We start from the raw sequence: 23,580 nt of genomic DNA, 5'->3' as shown, positions 1-23,580 counted from the left end.
CTATTCAAACCCTTAACTGTACACATAACCAGTTAAAAATATGTATCTACATCAAACACTTTGGTTAATATTAAAGTTACTGTGCAAAGCAAAACACACCCATTTATATTAATAAGAGGGTGTAATGTCAAATTTTTGTGAGTGGCTAGATTCTCCTATTAAAGAAGGTAGGCAAACCTAGTAATCATGCCAAGCTGGTAAATAGATTTCCCGAGTCCCATTGTGCCCAAGAAACCAAAATTAATTGAGGTGAAGTCACACCCAGCCAAAATGCTTCCTTGATAGCTAAGAGACAAAGGAAAACTATGTGACAGTCACACAGCAGAGGCTGGCAATTATGTACACACCTGACTCACAATTTAAATTTAAGATGGCCAAGTGAGGATGGATACACTCAGGAAATTGATCAAACCTCCCCTTTCCTGCCAGGCAAGTCCCACAGTAGCCAGAGATTTAATTGGCTGCTCAGATGTGTTGTCCATTAGCCTGAGCCAGGTTTTCATCTGAAATCTTTTGCCACATCTAACCTACAGCCAACAAGACTGCAATAAGGGGGGGGTCTCTTCTCAAGCAATAAAAGCTCAAGACTGAGTGCGTTTTGTGAAGCTTGAATTGATTTTGTGAGACTCACATTAATATAAAACAAAATGCAAGTAACTGCATTGTCAAAGGATCACTTTCTAAAAGGTGGGGGGGTGAGGGTTTGACGGTTCTGTGCACATGCTGTAGTGTTTCTCCCTGAAACTTACTAGTAAACCACTGTTTTAAGACAGTCTCTGCTTTTATACTGAGTATTCAAATTCACAGACCACACACGTGATACAAAGCTAGTGATCTGTACTCTCCTAACACTGTCTCCACCTGATTCCAGACCAGCCTTTGGAACAACAGCCTACTCCAAATATATTATGCCCAAGTTTTACACTGATCCCAAAATGAAGGATAGGACTTTAGCCCAAGTCTGTACCTAAGCAGTACATCTCACCATTGCCCTCTTCATTGTAGTGCCAGTATGTCATCTGTGACAAATATAGTGAGAACACGTTTTCATTCTTTTTGCAAAATGAAAGCCAGCTTCAACTCCTCTGACCTCAAAATCAGAGTGAGGCAAGCCATTAATTAGGGAATCAGCCTCCCCATTCATTACAAGCGTATGGTATTGATGCTCAGTAAATGGATCAGTAATAATACAACATTGTAAAGTTCAGCAGATGGAAAAGTATGAACTCGATTCTCTTCACCCTGAAAGCTGCTAGTTTCATTTTACAGATGGGGAAATTAAGGCACAGAGCGGATAAATAAATTGTGTAAAGCCACACAGCCACCCAGAGCTGGGAATAAAACTCCAAATCTCCACTCAGTTTTGTGTTTTAACCATATTGTCTCTCAAAAATAGACACTACTTTCAAATCATCCATGAAACAGCAGAATTTTGCCCATTCTCACTGAGAATTCATTGCATCTAGGATGAAAACCTTTTAAAGCAAGGACACACTTTAATATGACTCCAACACCATTACTATGTAGCAAGAAAGTCACTTGAAAAAAGTCCTACTTTTGGGAAGTGGATGACAGAATCATGGATTTTAATGAGTTTTCTTTTGCTTTCAAGGTTCCTTCAAAGTCTGCAAACAGTAGCAAACTTGTGGAAGAGAAAAACCCAGACAAAATTAGTAAATGACTTTCACTTGTTTGGCATGGCTGTAGAGCAGCATGTAAGCCGATTCAAATTTTGAAAGCATCTTGAGTTGCTGGAGTTTGCTACTCCTTTTCTAAAAGTGACTGCAATAAAGGGTCATTATTTGGTAAAAGCACAAATCTGGAAGTCGGGATATCTGGGTTCTGTTTGTGGAGTAGCTGGCTAAATTACTCTCTTCATGAATTAGATGAATACTCCATTTGTATAAAAAGGGGCATTCATCACATTGATAGAAGCACTACTACTGAAAGTCACAATGTTCTTTTAAAAAGTTTATAAAAATTGGTATCTGTACACTAATTAGGATGGTTAACCATACTGCCATCAGTGGGCTCACAAGGCTATCCTTTGATTTCTTTGCAAAGGTAATAACCATTCTAATGAGAGAAAAGTAGTACGATACAGAGCTAATTCAAGGTGACAGTGGGCATGTTAGAACACAATACTTCCATTTTATCTACAGTGAGCACCACAGATGTGGATGAGAGAAAGTTCTGAAAATCTTCCAGAGCAAGGGCTCTCAGATGGAGGGGCTGCAGGTACCCTTCCCTTGCTGTTAAGTGGGAGTGCCTCTGGACTAGATGGCCAGGGCTCCCTGATACAGGAAAGGTTGAGAACCACTGTTCTAGTCAAACCAAGAGTGACCACAAGTCAGTAAGAACCACTGGAAGTTCCAGCTTGCAAACGTCCTTTGGAATTAAGAAAAAGTTGGCTAGAGAGGCTTCAGTTGTGTTTATTTCTGTTTCTTTGAGTTAATTTTTTTCTGCATCTTTGTTTTCTTCTTGGTCTTTTGTGCAGAGCTCTTTACTCCTGCTGGAGGTAGTTTGATGGTTATTTCATCTTCATCACCCTCCGCTGGTTGCGATCGCCGACGCTCAAGTGCTGTAGGCGTACACATGGGAGTCGGATCCTAGATAAACAGAATAAGGTAGTTCCCATTAGAGGAACAGCTTCCCTAAGAGACAAGTCCTATATGGCATCAAGCCCACCCTCTGCCTGATTTCCACAAATGGAACAACTGCCAAAAGATATCAAGTGAGAATGATTTCTAAACTGGAAAGCTTTCTAAACAGATTTAGTCAATTTTACATACTTAAATAGACATGCGTGTTTTTAGCAGTGATACAGGGGAAATATGATGGATTAATTTTTATTCCTTTGAACAAATGTCATGAGTTGCTCTAGTTTTTAGGCATTAAGATAATTATTCTTTGATTCAGAGGATTAAGGAAGATAAAATGAAGGGAAAATAGAGATGAAGAGAAGGTGTCGTGAAAAACGTAAGGATATTTAAGAATCAGGAATATTGCTCCCTTGTAAATCCACAATCGTGCAGAAATTAACATTTTCCACATCCCCTGGGCAATATTTTTTAAAACACAATCGATTTCCCATTCAGTTTATTTATTTTACAAGTCCCTCGGATATCTGCCTATGCCCTTTTCACAAGAGATAAGCCAACCCCACCCCAATCATCCAAAATTACTGCACAGCACGGTCACCTGCTGTGACACTTCCTTCCTGTGGATCCAAATGACAGCACTCAATGAGGGCACACACACAGCCTGACCTTTCCAGCTGTATATTCAAATGGAGAAGTCTGAAGTGAAGTGTTCAAAACTTCCATTCTGACAGGTCCAAGCAGTAGGTGAAACCTGAGTGTTCTTTAGACTTTTGGAGCAATCTCAAGCATGGGAACCTGACCTTTCTGATCATAGCATTATTTGTTTTACATGGCTGATAGCAGCTCCCAGCGTTTTTTAGACTATTTAGACCTGATTAGCAGATTGCAGCCTGCTCTACACTAGGAAGTTTTACTGGCAAAACTTTCCTTCTGTTGGCCCAGCCTTCCATTCACACATAATTCAGAGTCTTGCTGACAAACCCTCCATGTTTGCTGACATAATTATTGCCATTTCCCCCAGTGAAATAAACCATCTGTTGGTACAGTGCTAGCATGGATGCACACACAGCTATGTGAGTATGAGCAGTCCTCCAGCAACAATCCCACAGTGCAACTTTCCCTTTAACAGTGGTTGGCTGGAGAAGACAGCTGAGCTGCTGTGTGCTTCATCCATATTTGCAGAGACAAGTTGAAAATGGCATGTAAAAGAGCAGTAGATAATGGGATGGAACAGGAAACTGTGGAATTCAGGATCAAATTCCCACAATCCTTTGAGAGAAATGGGGGTACCCACCCCACAGTATATAACAACCACCCCACAATAAAGAGTGAAAACTTCCTAAAGAGTAGCATGCAAGAAGGTGATATGGAGGACACTGTGATGCCTACCTGCAGTGCAACATGCATTTTGCTGATACACAACGCATCTGGGTGGACGTGATGCATTGGCAGCACAAGCAGCCAAGAGCAAATGCATTCTGACAACAGTAATGGTAAGCCAGCAGAACTTTTTTCTAGTGTAGACAACATTTAAGACTTCTGCTGTTCCATCGTGCATACTGTCTTCCATTCAGATGTGTGCATCTAACCCACACTGAAGCTTTTACTGCTACAATGTTGTGAAGGCCAAGACTATAACCGTGTTCAAAAAAGAACTAGATCAGTTCATGGAGGATAGGTCCATCAATGGCTATTAGCCAGAGGGGCAGGGATTGCTGTTTGCCAGAAGCTGGGAATGGGCAACAGGATGGATCACTTGATGATGACCTGTACTGTTCATTCCCTCTGAAGCACCTGGCATTAGCCACTGTCGTAAGACAGGATATTAGGCTAGATGGACCATTGGTCTGACCAGTATGGCCATTCTTATGTACAAAGTCAATCTCTCCCCAGCACAACAGGGCCCAGGACGCAGACTCAAAAAAAAAACACAGGCGAACCTACAGTAACCAATCGTGTCTGAAATACACATTCTGGTGTCTTTAGACTGTGTGAAACCCACTGAGATCAGTTGAATCTTACCTGGCTGTTCACAGATATGTCCAAGTTCAAATTTGAAATCTTTTTTTTCTTTTGAGGAATCTGTGCAGCCTATGAAAAGAAACAGATCAAGGAATTCATTACACAGAATTGCCTTCCAATGCAAAGTTATTGAGATTCTCCTAATGTAGCCTATAGATGTCTTTCCTTCAGTTATAAAACCTTTACTGCACCAATTAGGTTTGAACCAGTAAATTGGCCTATCATGCCACAGAAGTCAAGTAATTTGATTTGCTGTATACTTCCACCAATCACAGAAATAAGAGAATCCTTACAGTGTCTTATATATTAACTGACAATGCACGATTGGACCCTGCAATATTTAAGTATTTCATTCCATTGTTTTGTAAGTGTATAGTATCCAAGTAGAGGAAGGATGGACGTACAGTTTGAACGACATTTCTCTAAAAGAAAGCAAGAGCAAATCTGCTACAATGCGCAATCTAGCAATGAAATCACAGTATGATTTTGATGAGCTCTCATGCTATCCCCACGGTGATTTAGTCTCTGCACCATCTCCAGATTAAATGTAACATTCTTAGATCAGTCACGTATAAGGACGCAACACTTTCTCCTATTCAACACAATCTTAGGACAAAAACTTTGAATTTTGTACTTGACCAAGCTACCACAAGAGTCTCCACTTACAAATCCAGGAAAGTCATAATCTATTCCCTTCTCAGCCAGCTTCTTCCGTAACCGTTTCTCATTTTTTAATAGTCTCTCTCTCATCCTCATCTTCTCTTTGAGTGTTCGTTTCTTGTTATACCGCTTGACTGCTGGATGCGATGGCTTCCTAAATGTTTTCTCACTGCCTCTGAAGAGGTTTTCATGGACTTTTTCAGGTGGCATAAATTTACCTGTGTCAAATCAGATCACACCAAATCAACAGTTAAGAACATAAAAATGGCCTACTGGGCAGACCAACGGTCCATCTAGCCTAGTATCCTGTCTTCCGACAGTTGCCAGTGCTAGATGCGTCCAAGGGAATGGACACAATAAAGCAGTGGTTTTCATCCTTTTTTCATTTGTAGACCCCTAAAAAATTTCAAATGGAGATGCACACCCCTTTGGAAATCTTAGTCTTAGCAGTTATAAGACTGCAGGGAATACACGTTGGGGGGGGAAGGGATGGGACAGTTATGGAGAAGGAAAAGATGAGAATCTGTGATATTCACTTGGAAGACCTCACTGCATGCCGGAACTCTAACATGAAAAACCAAAATTTCCCTGACTTCCCAGGAAATAATACTCACAAACACAAGCTTCCCTGGCTCACCAGTGTCTCATATACTCACACTTTAGCAGTCTTTCACAGAACAGGTAGTTGTTCATGGTATCTGCAACAATCTTAGCAACTTCATCTGATTCAAACTCTACAAATCCATAGCCTTTGCTGTCTCCAGTCTGCCAGACAATGACAATGATATCAGAAATCTAGATTATGTTTACACACTGTACCCAAGAACTTCACTGGATTGTTATTTCATGCTCCAAGGGTCATATTCTGTTCTCAGATTAACAAATACAACTCCCAGTAAATTACAGATTCTATGTGAAACGAGTAGCCCTGCATCACATTACTTAGGGAAACAAACATTAATCAGCTCTTTAGTTTTATTATATTTGTTACTAACTAAAATCTATGTCATCAGGTGAAGGGGCATTTTCTCTTTTGGCATAAGGGATCTAAAGCCAGCCATTTATAGAAATTAAATTTAATAAACACAAAATAGTCAGGAAGTTTGAAAGCACTGTCTGTCCTGTTACATTCATTCAGAATTCTACACTGGATTTAGACTACGCTGATATTTCTCATTTAAACATAAAAGGCCTGGAATTGGAGCCCTGTTTAACCACAGAACGAGGGGCAACTTCCTCGGAACACCTGCTTATTTGCCTCAATCCTACAAAATGGATAAAACTAGTAACTCATAGCATATAAGTCACATAACTTCAAAATACAGTTATCTTTAGAGACCTTCTGAGCTGGACTCTAACCAGTGACTTAAATTAAAGGTTTTAAAGCCCATGACCAAAATTCAAACAGCCTGTGGAGCAAGACATTTTAAACATGCAAATTAAAGTCTGTTTCTGACAAGGTGAAATTTTTGTGAAACCAATCAATGGCTTTCAGAGTTCAGAATTGGGACCAAGGTCCTGAATTCCTGAAGAGCAAAGATTTGTGTGTTTTGAAAGGCTATCATCCTTTCCAGAATGGACGATTGGAACACAAGAACAGGGATATTTCAGGTTTTCTCAGACCCTGATGTAAATGGCAGCCCATTTTTAAAGTCCATGTTCCTCCATATTGCTTTTATGCATTGGCTGGTGTGACTGCACATCAGTAACATTCTCAGGATGGAAATCAATGTCATCATCCTCAACATTGTGCAGATAGAGGAGAATACTGTCCAGGACCTGAGGATTTCATAATGTTAAATGATTTCACACGGTTAATTGTATGTTAACTGACTTTGTTTGTGCAGCACAAAGTACTTTATAAAACCCTGCCGCATGGATCTTACAATTTAATTATAGATATGAGTGAGAAGAAAAACTGAGGTTATGGCAAAGCAGGAGAAAGGGAAGAGTGCTGCAAAAAGTTTACACAATACTTGGTATTGTCATATGCACCTTTTGGTGGCTACATAAATATAAACAAAGTGGACAGAGGGGGAGAGACAGGTGAGAAGTGATTTTAGCAGCTGCATTTTGGTTGGACTGAAGGGAAGGAAAGTCAGGGAGGCTGGAGAGCAGAAGGTTGCAGCAATCAAAATTGGAGGTAAGGACACAGAAAAGTGTTTTAGTCAGTGGGATAGAGAAGAATTGGACTTTTTAAATGTGGGAGTTGCATATCTTGGTAACACTCCGGCAATGTGGGGAGGAGTGAAAAGGATGCCAAAGATTAATCCAAGGGTCTAAGTGATTATGAAGATGGTGGTGCTATCCACTACAACGGGGAGACACAAAAACAATTTAGAAAGAGAAAATAGAGCTCAGTTTGACCACTACTTCCTACCGCTTAATGTGGAACAACAGGGCCTCGGATGACGTTCAGGGAAAGGGTAATAAAAAACAACACAGAGACCAGTATGCAGATAGTCAATGGCCAGCGGTCACTTCTAATGGGGAAAAGTTTATGAAATAAACGTGAGGGGAAGGAGGAAAAAAAATCTGTAATAAATGCAATCAGGAAGCTGGACAATTCAAAGCAATTCTGACGGTTACCTTTTTACTTCTTGACAGCCGAAGCCGGGTGACTGTTCCAAACTGGCTGAAGTACTCCTTCATTTGGGGCTCATAAAGGCCCCTAGGGATGTGCCCTAAGTAAACCACACCAGGAATCAGCTTCTCGTGCTGTGAATGTGAAAAGTACAGGCCAGGTTAAAGAGAGAGGAACGTTTAGGCACAATCACCCCCTGAAATGCAAGGAGACAAAGGCCCCGCTCTGTCCCAGTGCAGTAACCCCTCCTCCCCTCCCCCGAAGCAGGCTGCTCCCGGGCCGAGCTGCGGCTTTCTTCCTGCAGCCAGGTTCCCGGCAGGCTCGGCTGCCACAACGGCAGCAGGACACCGCCCCCGAGAGACCGAGCCCCAGCTCCGCCACCGACCAGCGCTGCTCCGCAGGGCTCGCCAGGCTCTTCGGCGGCTCTAACGGGGGGGGGCGGGGCGGGGCGTCAGTCAGTTTAGCCGGCCGCGGGCCGTTACTGGGCGTCGGAAACGTCTCCCTCCCCCCTCGCGGACAAGCCAGGGCCTAAGCACCGCACTGACTCCACAGCGGGGGGAGGGGGCCGGGCAGGGCCAGGGGGGCTGAGACACCCGGCGGGGGGGCCGGGCCCGGCTCTCACCTTGGCGGTCCTGCCGGCGCGGACGCGCAGCACCTTGTCCTGGAACTCGCGCTGCAGCTGCGGGTCCAGGGAGAGGAGCGAGGGCGAGGGCGAGGCCGAGGCCGGTGCCGCCGCCATGCCGCTCTCACACACGCTGCCGAGCGAGCCACCACACCAGGCCCGCCTACCCCCGCGTGGGCACTCGTGACGTGACCGTGACCCATGTCGACGCTACTTCCGCTTCCGGATCCCACCGCCGGAAGTGCTCTCCAGCCCATTTCCGCCCGCCCGGGCTCCTCCGAGAAGAAGGGCAACAGCGGCCCCTGGCGGCCAGAGCGGAGCCAGCAGCCCCTGTCTGCGGAGCCAGGGTCCAGACTGCTTCAACAGCAGCAGTGGGAACCACAAGTTGTGGACTACAAACTGCGGCATGTGGGGACCTGGACACCGCCTTCCCCAGCAGCAGGGAGTTTCTGATCTGCTGCACTGCCTGATGCTGGGAGCAGGTGGACTGGCAGACAAAGCCGGGAGGAGGCAGATGGACTGTAATCCTGTTATAGGTTTCCTTGCAGGTAGGACCCAGAGGGGCTCAAAGAAAGTTAAAGGTCCGTTGACCTGGATCCTCAAAGGCAGTTAGGTGCCTAAAGATGCCTAAGGATCTGGACCATATAGACTTATAGGGGACAGGAGGAGGCCCATACAGCGTTTTCTCAGCAAAACTTTTCTTTGCTGTGATGCCTACAAAAAATGTGACAACAGTCCGGCTGGTGGTGTGCTAATCATGCTGACCAGTATCAGCTAATTTACTTGTATTCCCCTTCTGTCTGACATCTGTCCTCTGTCTTCTACTTAAGTTATACACTCCTGGAGCACGGATTGTCTTTTTGTTCTCTTTGTACAACGCAGTACAAATGGGGTCTGGTCCATGACTAGAGCTGGTAGCTGCTGTAGTAATATAAATAACAATGTACCCAGTAAACCAGCGGTTTCGGTGGTTTGAGTTTCGATAGACTGTATGCGTAGGTCTTGTGCTGTCCCTGAATTCGGAGCAGCTTGCAGAGTACCTGTAAGCTGCTGCTCCCCCAGCCCTGAGGGGAGGGGAGGGCAGTGAAGAGAGAGTCTGACCCCATGATCTTTCTGCTCCTGAGTCCCTGCCCTAGTGGGAGGGGAGGGGAAGAGATCCAGTGAACTGCTGCTGCTGCCTCCAGCCAGCAGGATAAGAAGGGGGGAGAGTCTCGTCCGTCCGTCCCGTCCCGTCCCGTCCCCCCCAACGTAGTGAGGGGCGTTAAGAGCCCGTGAAGGGCTGTCCTCGGCAAGCCCGCATGGATACACGCTCCCTGCGAGCGGCTGTGCCCGGAAGGTGTGACGAGACGCCCCATGCGTGGCGGTCCTCCCCAACCTGGAGCGGGTGACGCGGGCTCTGTGAGCGATGGCTGCCCGCGGGCGGGGTGGGGGTGAAGGCAGGTCCCACGACGGGCTTACACACACGAAGGGGGAGGATGCTGGCGGGTGGGCTTGGCCTGCCCCCCGGGCCCCGCCCCCCCAGGGCCCAGCCCCGCCCGCTCAGGGCCAGGCAGCGGGCCGGGGGCTCGGAGTCAGCCCATGAGAGGGGCTCGCAGCCGGGGGAGGGGAGCCCTACGGAGGGAGGGCAACTGCCCCATGGCGAAAAGCCCCGCCGCCCGCTCTCGCCTCTAGCCGGCAGGGGGCACTCGCTCTAGCCCCGCCCCCGCGCCGCCAGCGGGGCCCTGTGGGGAGAGGGCGGCGGCTGCCAAACTGCCTGCCGACACCCACGGGGTAACGAGAAGGGAGCGGAGCGCACTGCGCCTGCGCGCACGGGCCAGCCCCGCGGACTGGAGGGAGCCCGCGGGTCCCAGCCCCCACTGCCTGGCCGAAAGGGCTGGGCTCGCTGGTCGTTTTCCTCGGGGGTGTCAGGCAGTGAAGTAGACAGCTCTGCGACGGCAGTGTAGAAGGACCCCCGGACGGCCGCCGGGCCCCAGCAGCGAATGGTCGCTGCCCGGCGTGGAAGGACCCCGGGACGGCGCCGTTTAGGCAGTGGCTCGGGCACCCCTTATGCTCGCCCTGTGGGTGGAAGTCCTAGTTCCGAAGACGGGGATGGGGTCCCGACCGACCCCAGTGTGACAGCCCGACGGGTGGCAGTAGCAGCTTCAGAGCTGAGTGCGGACGGCTTTCGAGACGGGATGGTAGTGGGACCGGCACTTGGGCGGGCAACTCCGCGCCGGGGCTGTGGAAGGACCCCTGAGCCACAGTAGCGCGCTTGGAGCCGCGGGGCGTGGAGACAGAGGAGGCTGCCTCGGTCGGGAGCGCGGTGTGAGTGTCGGCTCCGAGGCAGCGCCGGGAGCGGCCCGGCCCCTGGCTCCCTGCGTGCCCGGCCTGGCAGCGCACCATGGCGGTCAGCGAGATGTTCATCACCCTGCAGGGCGTCCTCACCGCCGACCAGGACATCCGGGAGGTCAGGCCCGGCTGAGGGGCGCGAGGGGGAGCGCGTGGGTGGGTCGTGCGCGCGGCTGGCTGGCTGAGATGTGGGGCACAACCGCCCGTGGCCATTCTAGGGGTCAGGGTGTCGCAAGGGCAACGACAACGAGGCGGGCGCGCCGGGGCCGGGCTGGGCTGGGCTGGGCTGGGGGTGGCGGGAGTTTCTTCCTCCATCTTACGTCCTGTGGTGTTGTCTTCGGCTTGCAGGAGATCAGGAAAGTGGTTCAGACCCTGGAACAGACCGCTCGGGAGATCTTAACTCTGCTGCAGGGCGTTCACCAGGGAACTGGCTTTCAGGACAGTAAGTCACGGGTGTTTGGGGGGTGGGGGGGTGTGCCTGGCACGGGTCACGGGTGTTTGGGGGTGGAGGGGGGTGCCTGGCACTGTTGTCACAGCAGCAGGAGAGCATCTGTCCCGAAGTGTTTACATTCTCAGGCTACAAACCAGGTACAAAGGAGCAGGGAAAGAAGGGATAGTATCAAACACTCATGTAATTTTTTTAACTAAAAACATCAACTATTCTTGACTATGCTCTCAGCCTGTCCACTGTTAGTTGAGCCGTTTCTTTTCAACAAGACCCTTCACATCTGAAACAAAGCATAAACTGCTGAGAAAAAATAACCGGAGGAAAATAGTGAAACTCCCCCCACCACTGTTGCTGATATTGGAATTTGAGTCACTGTCTCTGACCTGGTGTGACACTTCCTGGAGTATCCAGGGCTGTGGGGCACTTCACTACCACCAGCCCTTAGCAAGGGGAAGCTTGTCCTGCCGTGGGTCAGCTCCCCAAGTCCTCTGGCTATAGGCAACATGAGCACTCCCCTCTAGACCTTGCGGGCCTCTTCTACCTTATGCCTTTCAGCTTGAAGTGCAGATGTGCTGTTAAAAATCAACTCTAGGTCAATCAGAAGTTTTGGACTTGGCGCCAGGACTTAACATGAGGCAGGATGGCTAGGAACAAACATTTTGTGGTTTGTCACAATATGTCAGAGGGTGACTACTCCATTATTGGTCCCTCATCCTCCTCCCTGTCCCACCTGTGTAGCCTCCCCCAGCTTTGTTCTCTGCCTGATTTCCTCTTAAGGAACGCCTACATTACAGCCGGTACAGCAGCACAGCCATGGAACTGCACTGTGCCGCCATAGTGTAGACTCTCCCTACAGCAGCAGAAAGGGTTTTTCCATCAATGTAATTAATTCACCTCTCAGAGAAGCATTAGCTAGGTTGACAGACGAATCCTTCTGTTGACCTAGATACAATCCATGCTGTGGATTAAGTTGACCTAACTACGGTGCTCAGGGTGTAAAATTTTTCATAGCCCTGAGCAACTTAAGTCAACCTAAATGTTAGGTATAGACCAGGCCTTAGTCTAGAAGACCTACTTTGCCATTTGATTCTCCTTTCCACTTATTCCTCCTGTGTAAAGTCCCAGGCTCTAGCCCGAGCCCAAAGTCTACACAACAGTGAAACAACCCTGTTTGTGTAATGTGCATTTACCCTAAAGAAAACACTTTCCTCTCTCCTTACCTCATACTCACTATGGTCTATCATCACTTTTGCAGTTTTTCAGCATGTTTTAAAAAAAACAAACAAACCAAATAACCCCCCTTTTCTGAGGACCTCTTCTATCTGATTACAAATTGCTATGCACACTTATGATGCTGTGTGTATAAGAAAAGCTGAAATAAAATTGTTACATTGCCTGTAGCAAAACAAAACATTTCTGTATGGTTTTCTAATAAGGTGTACTTTGTATCTGCAAACTATGTAGCAGAGATTAGTATATAAATGAGCCTAAATCATATTTTTAAGCTGCGTCTTGACAAAATTCTTGCTGGGATTATTTAACTGAGGTTAGTCCTGCTTTGAGCAGGGGGTTGGACTAGATGACCTCCTGAGGTCCCTTCCAATTCTATGATCCTATATTTTTCTAAATAGGGGCTTAAAATCCCACTAATGACCATTCACAATCTTACACCTAACAATAGTTTGAAACATAATTAATTTAAGTGTGTATAAAACAGAAGGAGCTACTGGAAAACATAGATCCAACCCCAGCTATTATCCATTGTAATCATTAATATTCTTTTTATCTACTAGAAGATTATTGGATTTGGAACAGAAAGAAAAGTGTACCTCCCTTAGTTGAATACAGTGAACTAATTTGCATGCTACTGCTGATCTGGCTCTATGATGTGACTGAGACTTAATGATAATCAGTTCCAGAGGGGTAGCCATGTTAGTCTGTATACAGCAAAAACAACGAGAGTTCTGTAGCACGTTAAAGACTAACAAATTTATTTTCTGCAGGCATAAGCTTTCGTGGTCTGTAACAAAGTGGGTTACAGCCCTCAAAAGCTTATGCCTGCAGAAAATAAATCTGTTAGTCTTTAACGTGCTACAGAACTCTCATTGTTTTTAATGATAATCAGTGATTCTTAAATAATTATGGAGTGACTATTTTCATGTAACTTGGAACTGTGGACTTGTGGCCAGAGTTCAGGTGTGAGAGCCAGACCTCGTGGGTTCTCTTCCTTGCTCTGTCACTGACTCCTGCTGTTACCTTGTGCAAATCACTTAGCCTATTTGTTGCACTGATGTATAAACATGAATGTGCTGATTGGAGAACTTTAAGTAGCGCTATGTACATTCACAAGAATCTTTTGCAAAAGTCCGTCTAGACACTTACTAAATGTTGCACTGTTTCTTTTTTCAGTACCAAAGAAGTGTCAGAAGGCTCGAGAACACTTTGGTGTGGTCAGAACACAGCTAGCATCTCTGAAGACCAAGTTTCCCTCAGATCAGTACTACAGGTCTGTAAGATTGCAAATAACCATACTGATGACAAAAATTTGATATTCATTAATGGGTATTACACACTTTAACTTAAAAGGATATGGTGAAGGTGTATGGGCTCCAACATTTTTTTTCTACCCTAAAAATTAAGGGTAGCGTTGGTCGACACTTTTTTTTTCTGAATCAAAAATGGCTTTTTGACCACACTTTTTGGTAAAATTGTTCAGCTTTCAAAAAAAAAATTTTTTTTTCCTAGAATTCTTTTTTGAAAGTTAAAACAATGAGAGTCCTGTAGCACTTTAAAGACTAACAAATTTCTACAGACATAAGCTTTTGTGGGTTGCAGCCCACGAAAGCTTATGCCTGCAGAAATTTGTTAGTCTTTAAGGTGCTACAGGACTCGTTGTTTTTGCTGTGTACAGACTAACACAGCTACCCTTCTGGAACTTTTTGAGAGTTGAAAATTTTTCATTTTCTATTTTTTAAGACTTCCTAGCAATAATTGGCATTGTTTTGCGTAGCTCTAATTAAGGTCCTGAGTTTCAGAATTTTTGAGCACTCACAGCTCCATTCACTTCAATTAGTTGTCGTTGGTACTTATGCATTTCTGAAAACCAAGCCCCAAATCTGTCATGAAATGTACATCTGATATTGGGTATTATTCCAAAATGAGACTTTGGCCCTTGTTTGCTTTCCCTGCCAATAAGGGACTTTTGACAAAAGCACTTTAGAGAACAGGAATCTTGTCAGTTAAAACCATTGCCAGCTCACAGGAGATTAGCCATCAAAAAGGATTGGGGAGAGGAAGTGAACCTGGTGACAGGTTAGCTTGCATCTCGTACATGTCTGTTGATCGTCCCAAACCTGGCACCTTGGTTTGCCAAGCCCACAAGTTGAGACTGACACTATAAACCCATATTTGTGGGTGGAATTCTTTTCATTGTTGAGGAAGCTATTGTTAGTATCAAAATGTAACTTTTGGGAGGGAAGCTGTTCTGTCAGTCTTGACAGTGTGTCCAAGCAAAGTGCAGTGCAGTAAGAAAACATGCAGCACACACAGTATAAGATAGACTAGATGTTTAATACTTTCAGTCTTAATCTCCAGTCCTTAGTAACACAAGTTGTAAAAATATGTTTAATGATTTTTTTTTTAACTTGATGGTGTGTTTTCAATACAGATTTCATGAACATTGGAGGTTTGTGCTACAGCGCTTGGTGTTTCTGGCAGCATTTGTTGTCTACTTGGAGACAGAAACATTAGTGACCCGAGAAGCTGTTACAGAAATACTTGGAAGTAAGTTAATGTTAATTAAATTGGATCAAGTTGTGAATTTCTTAAACTTCTAAACAGAGACATGGCAAAGTGCAAAATGTCATATCGGTCAGAGGAATTAATTTCATTTCCAATGGAATGAACAGGTTATATACAAGCAGAAATTTATCTTCGTAAAGATGCAAACCAGATTTCAAAAAAAGTAATTTGTGCGGGGAGGAAAAGGCTTTTTTGCTTAATGTGGAAGTTTAGGAAACTAATTGTTTGCTTCTAAGGATTCTTGACAAAACAATTAAAACCATGTGAAATTAAATTTGCCTAGGATGTTGACTTTTTCTTTGCTTTGTCTCAGTTTTTTCCTCTAGCTGCTTTTGTTTTTATGTTAAATAAGTAGTAAGCCCTAGTTAATGTTTTGGAGTTATAACTGCAGAGCAGAGGATGTTTTAAAAAAAAAAAAAAAAAAAAAAAAAAAAAATTCAGGAGGATTAAAACAGAAAAATTCTTGTACGTCTGTGATCCATTTGGATCAAGTTTAGGCTATTGTCTCTTAGGTAGAGGACATATCAGATGTTAAACGAACATGGGAACCAAACCAAAAGTCTGAAAAGGAGCAGTAATTATATTATATATGGGGAAACAACTGACTTCTATATTGCCATCGGATTTCCTATGTTTGAAATGTTCTCTGTAGCTGACTTGAAATAAAAGCATTTCTAACTTGCTGCTTGTGTTCAGGTATGGTATTAATTCAGATTGCAACTCTGTTTTTCACCTTAGTTGAGGCTGATCGAGAAAGAGGTTTTCACCTGGATATTGAAGACTACCTCTCTGGGATTCTGACTCTTGCCAGTGAGCTGGTAAGTAAAGGATATTTACACAAATTGATAGCTCATCTGAAACTAACCAAAAATGAATGGCCAGTAGCTTGTTTTCCAGACCCTATGTTGAGGAGGGTAGAAGTTACTGTGCATACTGCCCCGGTATAGAACCCCTAGCTAACTAAGCCTTTCCAGCCACTATGGGATGCTAAGGAGCAACTAGGAGTGAACCTCAGGAAGAGAAGAACTAAGTGCCTACTTCTACATAAACCTGTCCAGATTCAAATCAGAGCCTTGATTGAAAGCCAGGACTCTCGTTACATCAGATACTCATCATATATAATGTTATAACTGGTCTGATTACCACACATTGATGTTGCTTCATACAGTAAGCTGACAGGAAAAGTGTATTTGGTTGTTGAAACAGATTAAGGTAAGGCTCAGATCTTGAGAGATCTGACTTGGCAATTCCACGTATAGTCAAAACCTTGTTTCCCCCACAGTCTAGGCTGGCAGTGAACAGCGTCACAGCAGGAGACTATTCTCGTCCTCTCCGCATCTCCACCTTCATCAATGAGCTGGATTCTGGCTTCCGTCTCCTCAATCTGAAAAATGACTCCTTGAGGAAGCGCTACGATGGCCTGAAGTACGATGTCAAGAAAATTGAGGAAGTGGTTTATGACTTGTCAATCCGAGGACTCAATAAGGAGGCAACAAGTGGTGCTGGTGGAGAGAAATAGAAGCTGCTTGTTCTAGCAGCATTATGGATTACCTCAGATGGTTGCCAATGAGGGAGGTGTGTTAGCAAAGCCCTCCTGCCATAGTTTAGAAGAACCACAAGCTGAAAACTGTTCTCTATTTTCTTACCAAATGTGTAGTACAGGTGTTAGAACTCAATGTTTTGTACAATCATGTCTAGGTAAGGGCAGCAGGCTCTCTCTTTCCAGTGAAGTTACTCTGTCATAAACACATGTCACTGTGCTGTGTACCCTAGCAATAGCAGTCAATACCGTCCTTCAGCTGAAATTCCCACTTAGTTCTGTGGAGTCACTCCAGCTCCACTGCTATATTGTTCTGGCAGTGACGTGCTTCAGCTTTCTGTGCCCACACATCCTCCAAGTGTGTGCGTGAGATGCAGCTCAATGCAAATATGATGTGGCATTTTAAGATATACAGTTAGTGTGTAGATATCTAGTTCTTAAAAAAAAAAAAAAAAATACACAACAAAAAACACTGATCTTCATTGACTATTTTTTTTTGTAATTTCCACCCACTTTAGTAACTTGAGCAGCAGTGACTTGTATAGCAGTTCATTGCGTTGATCTTACTTACTGGTTACAGTTTATCAAAAACACTAAACTGCAGTTAGGCTAAGCAGCTCATGTAGACATGTCACTGGAGTCAGTCTTTTCCACTTAACTTTGGCATATTGTGCCCAGGCATCTCAGTGGTTTGTTGTTGTTTTTTTTTTTTTTTTTTTAAATGACAAGATTTTTGTTACCAGAAAGACAGCCGGTCGTGTCTCAAAAATGTCTGCTTTCATTTGTTGGTATTGTTTACTCACAGTAACAATGTTGAATTTTTAAAGTGAATCATTTCTTTTGAGCACTCTACATAATAGCTTTTCTGACTATCCAGACTTCTTAGCACATTCATGCTAAGTACCACCTGATAAAGTGCAGGCTTCTTGTCTTAGGAGTACCTTGTTCCTGAATAGGCCAAAAGTTCTGTATTTTTTTTTAATACCCCAGGTAGTTAGTTCATACAGTAAAATGTTTGTATCTTAAGAAAAGGGAAAATTAACTTTAGTCTAGTTTGCTTACAAGACTTTCACATCCAAACATGTTTTTTTTTTTCCATTTTCAACATGCAAATTCACACTTCACCCAGGGTGTTTATATCTCTTTCCTAAAGGAACGACTTTGAATTTTACATAATTTTTTTTTTACCATTTTGTGTAATGTCATAATTTTTCTTCTCTAAATATAATTTGTCAAGGATAAGGACTGTTTCCAAAGGATACAATACCTTTTATTGAGTCTAAACAAGCAAAATAACAAGCAGTTGTCGGAATTCAAGTGAATCTTTTAGTTTGTAAAAGTTTTGCAGTTAGCTGTTAAAGCTTGTTTAAAAAAAAATTGTGAGAAACCAGTTTCTTTGTTACCCTGATCAATAAAAGCTGTTCTTTGACTTCCTGTCTATCTTGTAATTCTGATTCTGTAATTCTTGCCTGATATTTGTTAATGTCACCTCTTTTCAGCCTGAAGTCCAGCTTGATGAGTTTTTAATACAAATTCAGCCTGCCACTTTATAACTGGTTTATTGATTGCAAACCCAGGGCTTTATCTGGGAGACTGGATTGGCCAGCTGGGATCAAAGAGGAGTGAGGATTAAGCTATGAACACACAGAACCCTCCCAAAACATGTTTGGGATTATGTTGTGTGGGGATCTGAACACCAGCGTTCTGTCTTCAGTACTCATATGGCCTTTGTTAGTGTGGTACCTGACTGCCTCACACTCTGTAATGTATTTATTCTCCATAACACTCCTATGAGACAAGGAAGTGCTATTATCCCCATTTAATAGCTTGGAAACTGAGGCAGCGAGACTGTCACTTGCCTAAGATCATACAGCAAGCCTGGGAGAGTGGGGAATTGAAGCTAGGTCTCCTGACTGCGAGGGTACTGCTCTAACCACTGGACCATGCTTCCTCTGAAAGGCTCTTTAAGCAGCAGTTCAACTCCCTCTGTGACCACACTCATCCCACCAATCTGTCTTTCCAATGTGGTGCTCCTAGGGCTGGATGACTACTAACCTGCCTCTGGGGTGCTCCAGGTGTGGGGGAGAGGAGCACTGGGTAGCCTCTCTCTCCCCGAGCAAGATCATTGTAGGCCACCAAGTATGGGCTGTATTCTTCATTCCAAAGGCTTGTCTTGGTGAGCGGACAGGATGTAGGAAGCAGCAGGGAGAGCTGGGGAATGTTTCTGCTGCAACAGCTTGAATGATCCTGGAAGCAGAAAAGCCGCATGATCTTTAGTGATAACAGGAAACCTCTAGAGTTGTAGCTGCAGGCAAAAGAACTTGGACTTCTCTTCCCTAGCATTTGGTGCCAGATAAAAGGGTATGTTTCTGCCCCAGAGCTGCATGTGTTGTCTTGCCAGCTGCCACTGGCCTAGGAGCAGGGGAAGGGGAAATAAAATCCCCCTGAAAGAGTTTGGGGGAGGGCGTGGCCTATAATTGGACTCCTCTACTCCAAAGATCATGTTGGAGAAGAGAGTCAGCACCTGCCTAGGAGCAGGTGAGAGGCAGTTCTTCCCTGATGACTGCAAAAGTATAGTGGGGCCAGGAGTGTTCGTGATGATCAGATTTATGATGAATCAAGCAAGCGAAAGTAATCGCTGGTGTGTGATCTAGACTACCTTCCCCAGCACACACGCAGCTGAAAGCAATCACTGGTGTGTGATCTAGACTACCCTCCCCAGCACACACGCAGCTGAAAGGGGGGGTGAGTCAGAGCAGAGGCACAGAAAGCCTGACTCCAACAGCCACCAAAGCTATTTTCCGAAGTGCTTATGCCCAAGTGCATGTTCCAGAAAGAGCTCTCCAAGGTAAGCTCGCCACTGCTCTCCCTAACATCACTCCTCTGCCTCTCCCTTGGCTTCCTATAAAAGGCATTTCAAGCTGATTGGGTGCAGTATACAGCCAAGCAGTTACTCAGTCCTTGGGGGAGGTGAGTGTTGGCCTAAGAGCAATGATTCTGGCTCTTGTTAAAAGCTTTTAGGAACTAGGGGTGATCAGGAGCACGGGGTGTACAGTGGCTGAGGAAGCCAGCAGGGCTGTCTGGTTTAGTTTGAACTCCATCTGTTGCAGCTGGTCAATTTTAAGTGCTACTGCAGGAAAGTCAGACAGTTGTAACTTTTTTTTTTCTTCCGCTCTCAGTTCTGATAGTTGCCCACAGAAGGACCTCAGGGCAAGTCTAACTTGCCTGCCCTGTGCTGCTAAGAGATGGTTCCGCATGGGAGAGCAACACACAAGCCTTTTCCCATTGGGGGAGTGACTCTGGGCTAGGTACATTAGCAGGGGTGGAAACTACATCAGAATCCTTGGGCATTTGCACAGATCTTTGGCCCTTAAAGCTGCCTGCAGCTAGATACTGTGGCTTAATAGAGAACTAAAAGAAGAGCTGCCTGGAGACCCGAACATCTTGTTGGGATGTTTTTATGGCTGTGGGCAGGTGTTTGTTTTTTGCAAGCAATGAGCCTATTGTGCTGTCTAATATCTCCCCTAGCTTGTGTTCAGGACCAGGAACTAATTAATTGAAGGCAGGTGTCTGTAATTGCAGGTTCCCCTGCCTCTCATTTGCTGCTCTCTGCTTATTAAGGCCACAAACTGTTGCACTAGTGGTTTGCTCGGTGATTAGCTGCCATTTCCTGAAGCAAAAGATTTCTGACTGAATGAAATAGGAGCACCCTTCCTTTTTAAAAGAGAAAATGACAGTCCTAAGACTGGTCCATTTCTGAAAGAAGAGAAAATATGCTTAATGTTGCTGTGCAGATTGTCACACCTCTGAGAAGTCATTTAAAGGGCTTGAGAACAGCTTTGAACGCACATTATTTGCCTGGTTGGCTTGTATGCAACCTACTCCCTAATGCCGGGGGTTATAATAGCTTTTTGTCCAGGTTGCTAAAATATTTGTGCTATATTTTTCCCCTATGTGTAATCACCAAAACTGTTGAGTAAGTCACACTGCACATGATGCAGAATTAGTTGATACCTCCCTGCAGAGATGCATAGACCAGATTTGGCTTTATATAGTGTCTAGCAAATCTACTGCCTTGCTAATTGTAATGAAGTCTTTCATCTTCCTTGCTTTGTGTACACACTACATAGAACTGAAACATCAAACACCATGGAAATTATTCCATGTGCAGGCTCCCTTTCAACAGCTGTAAGTTAAAAGGAGACAAGCCCTTGAATAGATAGAGGCTGCATTAAAGACAATGTTCAAAGCATAACTAGACCCTGTCAAGTTAGTCTCCCAACTGATCTGTGAGTTAACACAGATTGACCTACACAAAGACTTGTAGCTCCATGACTATAAGCTTTTTAGTCTAGTCACGTGATTCAGTCCTTATATGGTTATACAGTACTGAGCACATTGTTTGTACTCAATAAATAGTATCTCCATGGGTGTACAGCACATTATTTCTGCTCGGTGAATAATAATATTCCCATGATATGTTATGGGGCTTCTTAGTGGGAGTCTCCATTTGTCTTGTCTAGAGGGAATGTGCCTGTTTTTCTAAGAACTGGGCAGACTGGGCTTTTTCCATGAAATCTAGAAATAGCTGGAATCTGACAAATATTGCCGATATCCAAGCAGTTGTACAGAGTAAGATCAACAGGACTTGCACTAGATGGCAGACTTTGTCTAGTTAAGGGGAAAGGCTTTTCTGAAATGTCTCCTTCTCTCAGGCTATGTCTTCATTGACGGGGCAAATTGGCTGCCATCAGATCAACTTATCTGGATTGACTGAGTGGTCAGTGAAGACCCACTCAGTCGATCCAGAAATCGACATATTAAGACCATCTTCTCAAGTGGCATAGTGCTGTGTCGATGGGAATGCTGTTCCCGTTGGCGCAGTGCAGTGAAGACGAAGTGCAGAACAGAAGCACAGAAGTTGACGGGAGTTAAGCAAGTTTTTTGCGTAGTTTGCGTAACTCCGGTTGGCTGCCGCCAAATTTCTGAGGTAAGTGTAGACAAGCTCAGTCTGGGAGAACTGAGATATCTCGATTTAAAGACACCCAGTTATTCAAACAGCCACTATTGGGTTTGATTTCCAAACTGCGATGGAGAAAAATGATCAGATCAGAAAAACTTTTAAAGTCTTACAGGATCTAGAGCTTTTTCCAGCAGTGCAGGCCAGAGCTGTTAGATTTGTTTATAGTGAAATCAAGTATTGGACAGTCGGTCACTAAACCCAGGTCTTCTTTTAAGAGAACTGCCACTGGAAAGAATGAAGCAAAGGAGGAGTCTGACCATTTCCTTCACTGGAGAGGAAATGAATCTGTAAGCATCCTATTGCTTTCTCCTGTTTAGGTGCACAAGACTGAGGCTTGATCTACACTTACCTTCCAATTCAGCGGCAGTCGACGGGAGTTACGCAAGCTACGCAGAGTACCTGGCGTAACTCCTGTTGACTTCATAACGCCGTTTCTGTGCAGCGTCTTCACTTCACTGCACTGATGGGAACGCAGCGCTACGCCAGTGGAGGGGGGGTGGTTTTAATGCGTTGACTTCCGGATCTACTGAACGGGTCTTCACTGACCGCTCAGTCGAGCCAGATAGATCGATCTGATGGTGGCGAATTTGCTGCCATCAGTGGAGACATACACTGACCGTTTCAGATTGATTTAGCCGAGGATCTATCGTGAGTTCTTGGCACTTCAGAACAATCTTTAACCCGCATATGGTGGGTTGATGCTGCCAATTTATTTAAAAAAAAACAAACCAAGAAACACATTAAGGAAAAGCACCTAGCAGTTCACCAAACGTTTTGTCTGTGCCTTTGGGAATGTATAAATTATGGCCTAACTGAACTTCAAATAGCAAGAGATAGTTCCAGCCTAACTGAAAAGCTCGGGCTACCATTGAAGAGGAACAAGGGGCATTCTGCCAAATATCAACAGTGGCAATAGTGTAATTTGCATCAGCAGCACTGGTTCAGTCTGCTCCCGGCTGCTCTCCAGCTGAAGGAGCGAGATGCAAATCATCTTTCCTGCAAAACAAGGGAGAAAGGAGTTAAGGATGGTGTTTGAGAGTAGGATTCTAGCAAATTCTGTTCTATAGCCTGGTTCTTTTCCTTCACATTACACACCTGACTCAAAGAAACTATTGCATTGACTAATCTTGGAGAATAAGGGGGTACTGGCATCTCCAAGGGCCACAGGCAGTCATGCACAGACACCATTGTCATCTGCAAGGGTAGAACGCAGGGCAAGTCTCTAGCACTTAAACTGAGAGGTACGTACACAATCATTGTAGGAACTGAAGCCGCCTTCAATATTATCGGCATCTAATGCCTTGTCCCATAGTGCCAAAAGAGTAGAGGCTCCCAATGCATAGCCTTGAGTTCTTAATGAATTAACTGGAAATCACAATCTGTCATCCTGAAAACATTCTGCGTTCTATCACCCCAAAACCATGCCAAGCTAATTGCCGAATATATAGAAAATGGGGGTTAGACAAGAGCTATCTGGTCAATTATCAAGCAGGTGTCAATGCTACTAGGAGTTACTGCTGGATGCTACACCCTGATCTTAACGCAAGGAACCAACTCACCTTCCAAATGTGAGCTGGGTTCCTGGAGTGGGCGCCTTCTTGTACAACGTTCTTTAACAAGCTCCCATAATGCAGGGAGAGATTTTTTCCCTCTAACCTGGTGTGGTAGCACCTCCCTAGTAAATCTCTCTGTTTCCAGGAAGGTGAAAGAGCAACTCTGGTTGCTACAACATGGAATATGTTCGCTGGATCATTTCGTCTTTAGAGGGCTGGCCAATACAGTTGTATGTTTCTTAAAACAGTATGAAAGTAATAACAGCATTAAAACAAGAAACTGCAAAGCTTAATATTCAGGGCGATGAAAGAACGGTGAAAATGTAGCTGCTCTATCGTAGACACCAGCAGAGCTCCACTGGGGCCACAAGAGAAAAAGAAGCGCTGAAAATGGAA

General features: G+C 44.7%; 2 protein-coding genes across 2 annotated transcripts; one reads left to right on the top strand and one right to left on the bottom strand.

Moving 5' to 3' along the window:
• Positions 1-1,958: 1,958 nt before the first annotated feature.
• Positions 1,959-8,608, bottom strand: NIFK (nucleolar protein interacting with the FHA domain of MKI67). The gene is made up of 6 exons (XM_067549647.1): positions 8,492-8,608; positions 7,875-8,003; positions 5,942-6,050; positions 5,292-5,503; positions 4,626-4,694; positions 1,959-2,609 (listed from the first exon to the last, which is right to left on the bottom strand). Exons 1-6 carry the CDS (start codon positions 8,606-8,608, stop codon positions 2,433-2,435), a joined length of 813 nt encoding a protein of 270 aa, XP_067405748.1. The 3' UTR covers positions 1,959-2,432.
• A 1,801-nt stretch (positions 8,609-10,409) lies between these two features.
• Positions 10,410-18,037, top strand: TSN (translin). The gene is made up of 6 exons (XM_067549646.1): positions 10,410-10,937; positions 11,168-11,261; positions 13,677-13,773; positions 14,935-15,050; positions 15,807-15,886; positions 16,351-18,037. The coding sequence occupies exons 1-6, from the start codon at positions 10,872-10,874 to the stop codon at positions 16,585-16,587; spliced, it is 690 nt and encodes a 229-aa protein (XP_067405747.1). The 5' UTR covers positions 10,410-10,871; the 3' UTR covers positions 16,588-18,037.
• Positions 18,038-23,580: the final 5,543 nt, after the last annotated feature.

This window comes from Emydura macquarii, unplaced genomic scaffold (assembly GCF_026122565.2).
Source record: "Emydura macquarii macquarii isolate MOO-44397 ecotype Brisbane River unplaced genomic scaffold, CSIRO-AGI_Emac_v2 contig_1253, whole genome shotgun sequence".
NCBI lineage: Eukaryota > Metazoa > Chordata > Testudines > Chelidae > Emydura > Emydura macquarii.
This window is presented reverse-complemented; position numbering and strand designations above follow the sequence as displayed.

Excerpts from the sequence above, each read along its gene's own strand:
- NIFK (XM_067549647.1), bottom strand. The coding sequence starts at position 8,608 with ATGGCGGCGGCACCGGCCTCGGCCTCGCCCTCGCCCTCGCTCCTCTCC. Across the intron at positions 8,004-8,491 it reads GCGCCGGCAGGACCGCCAAG|CACGAGAAGCTGATTCCTGG; the intron begins GTGAGAGCCGGG and ends TCACATTCACAG. Across the intron at positions 4,695-5,291 it reads ATTATGACTTTCCTGGATTT|GCTGCACAGATTCCTCAAAA; the intron begins GTAAGTGGAGAC and ends TTCTTTTCATAG.
- TSN (XM_067549646.1), top strand. The coding sequence starts at position 10,872 with ATGGCGGTCAGCGAGATGTTCATCACCCTGCAGGGCGTCCTCACCGCC. Across the intron at positions 11,262-13,676 it reads GGGAACTGGCTTTCAGGACA|TACCAAAGAAGTGTCAGAAG; the intron begins GTAAGTCACGGG and ends TTCTTTTTTCAG. Across the intron at positions 13,774-14,934 it reads CCCTCAGATCAGTACTACAG|ATTTCATGAACATTGGAGGT; the intron begins GTCTGTAAGATT and ends TTTTCAATACAG.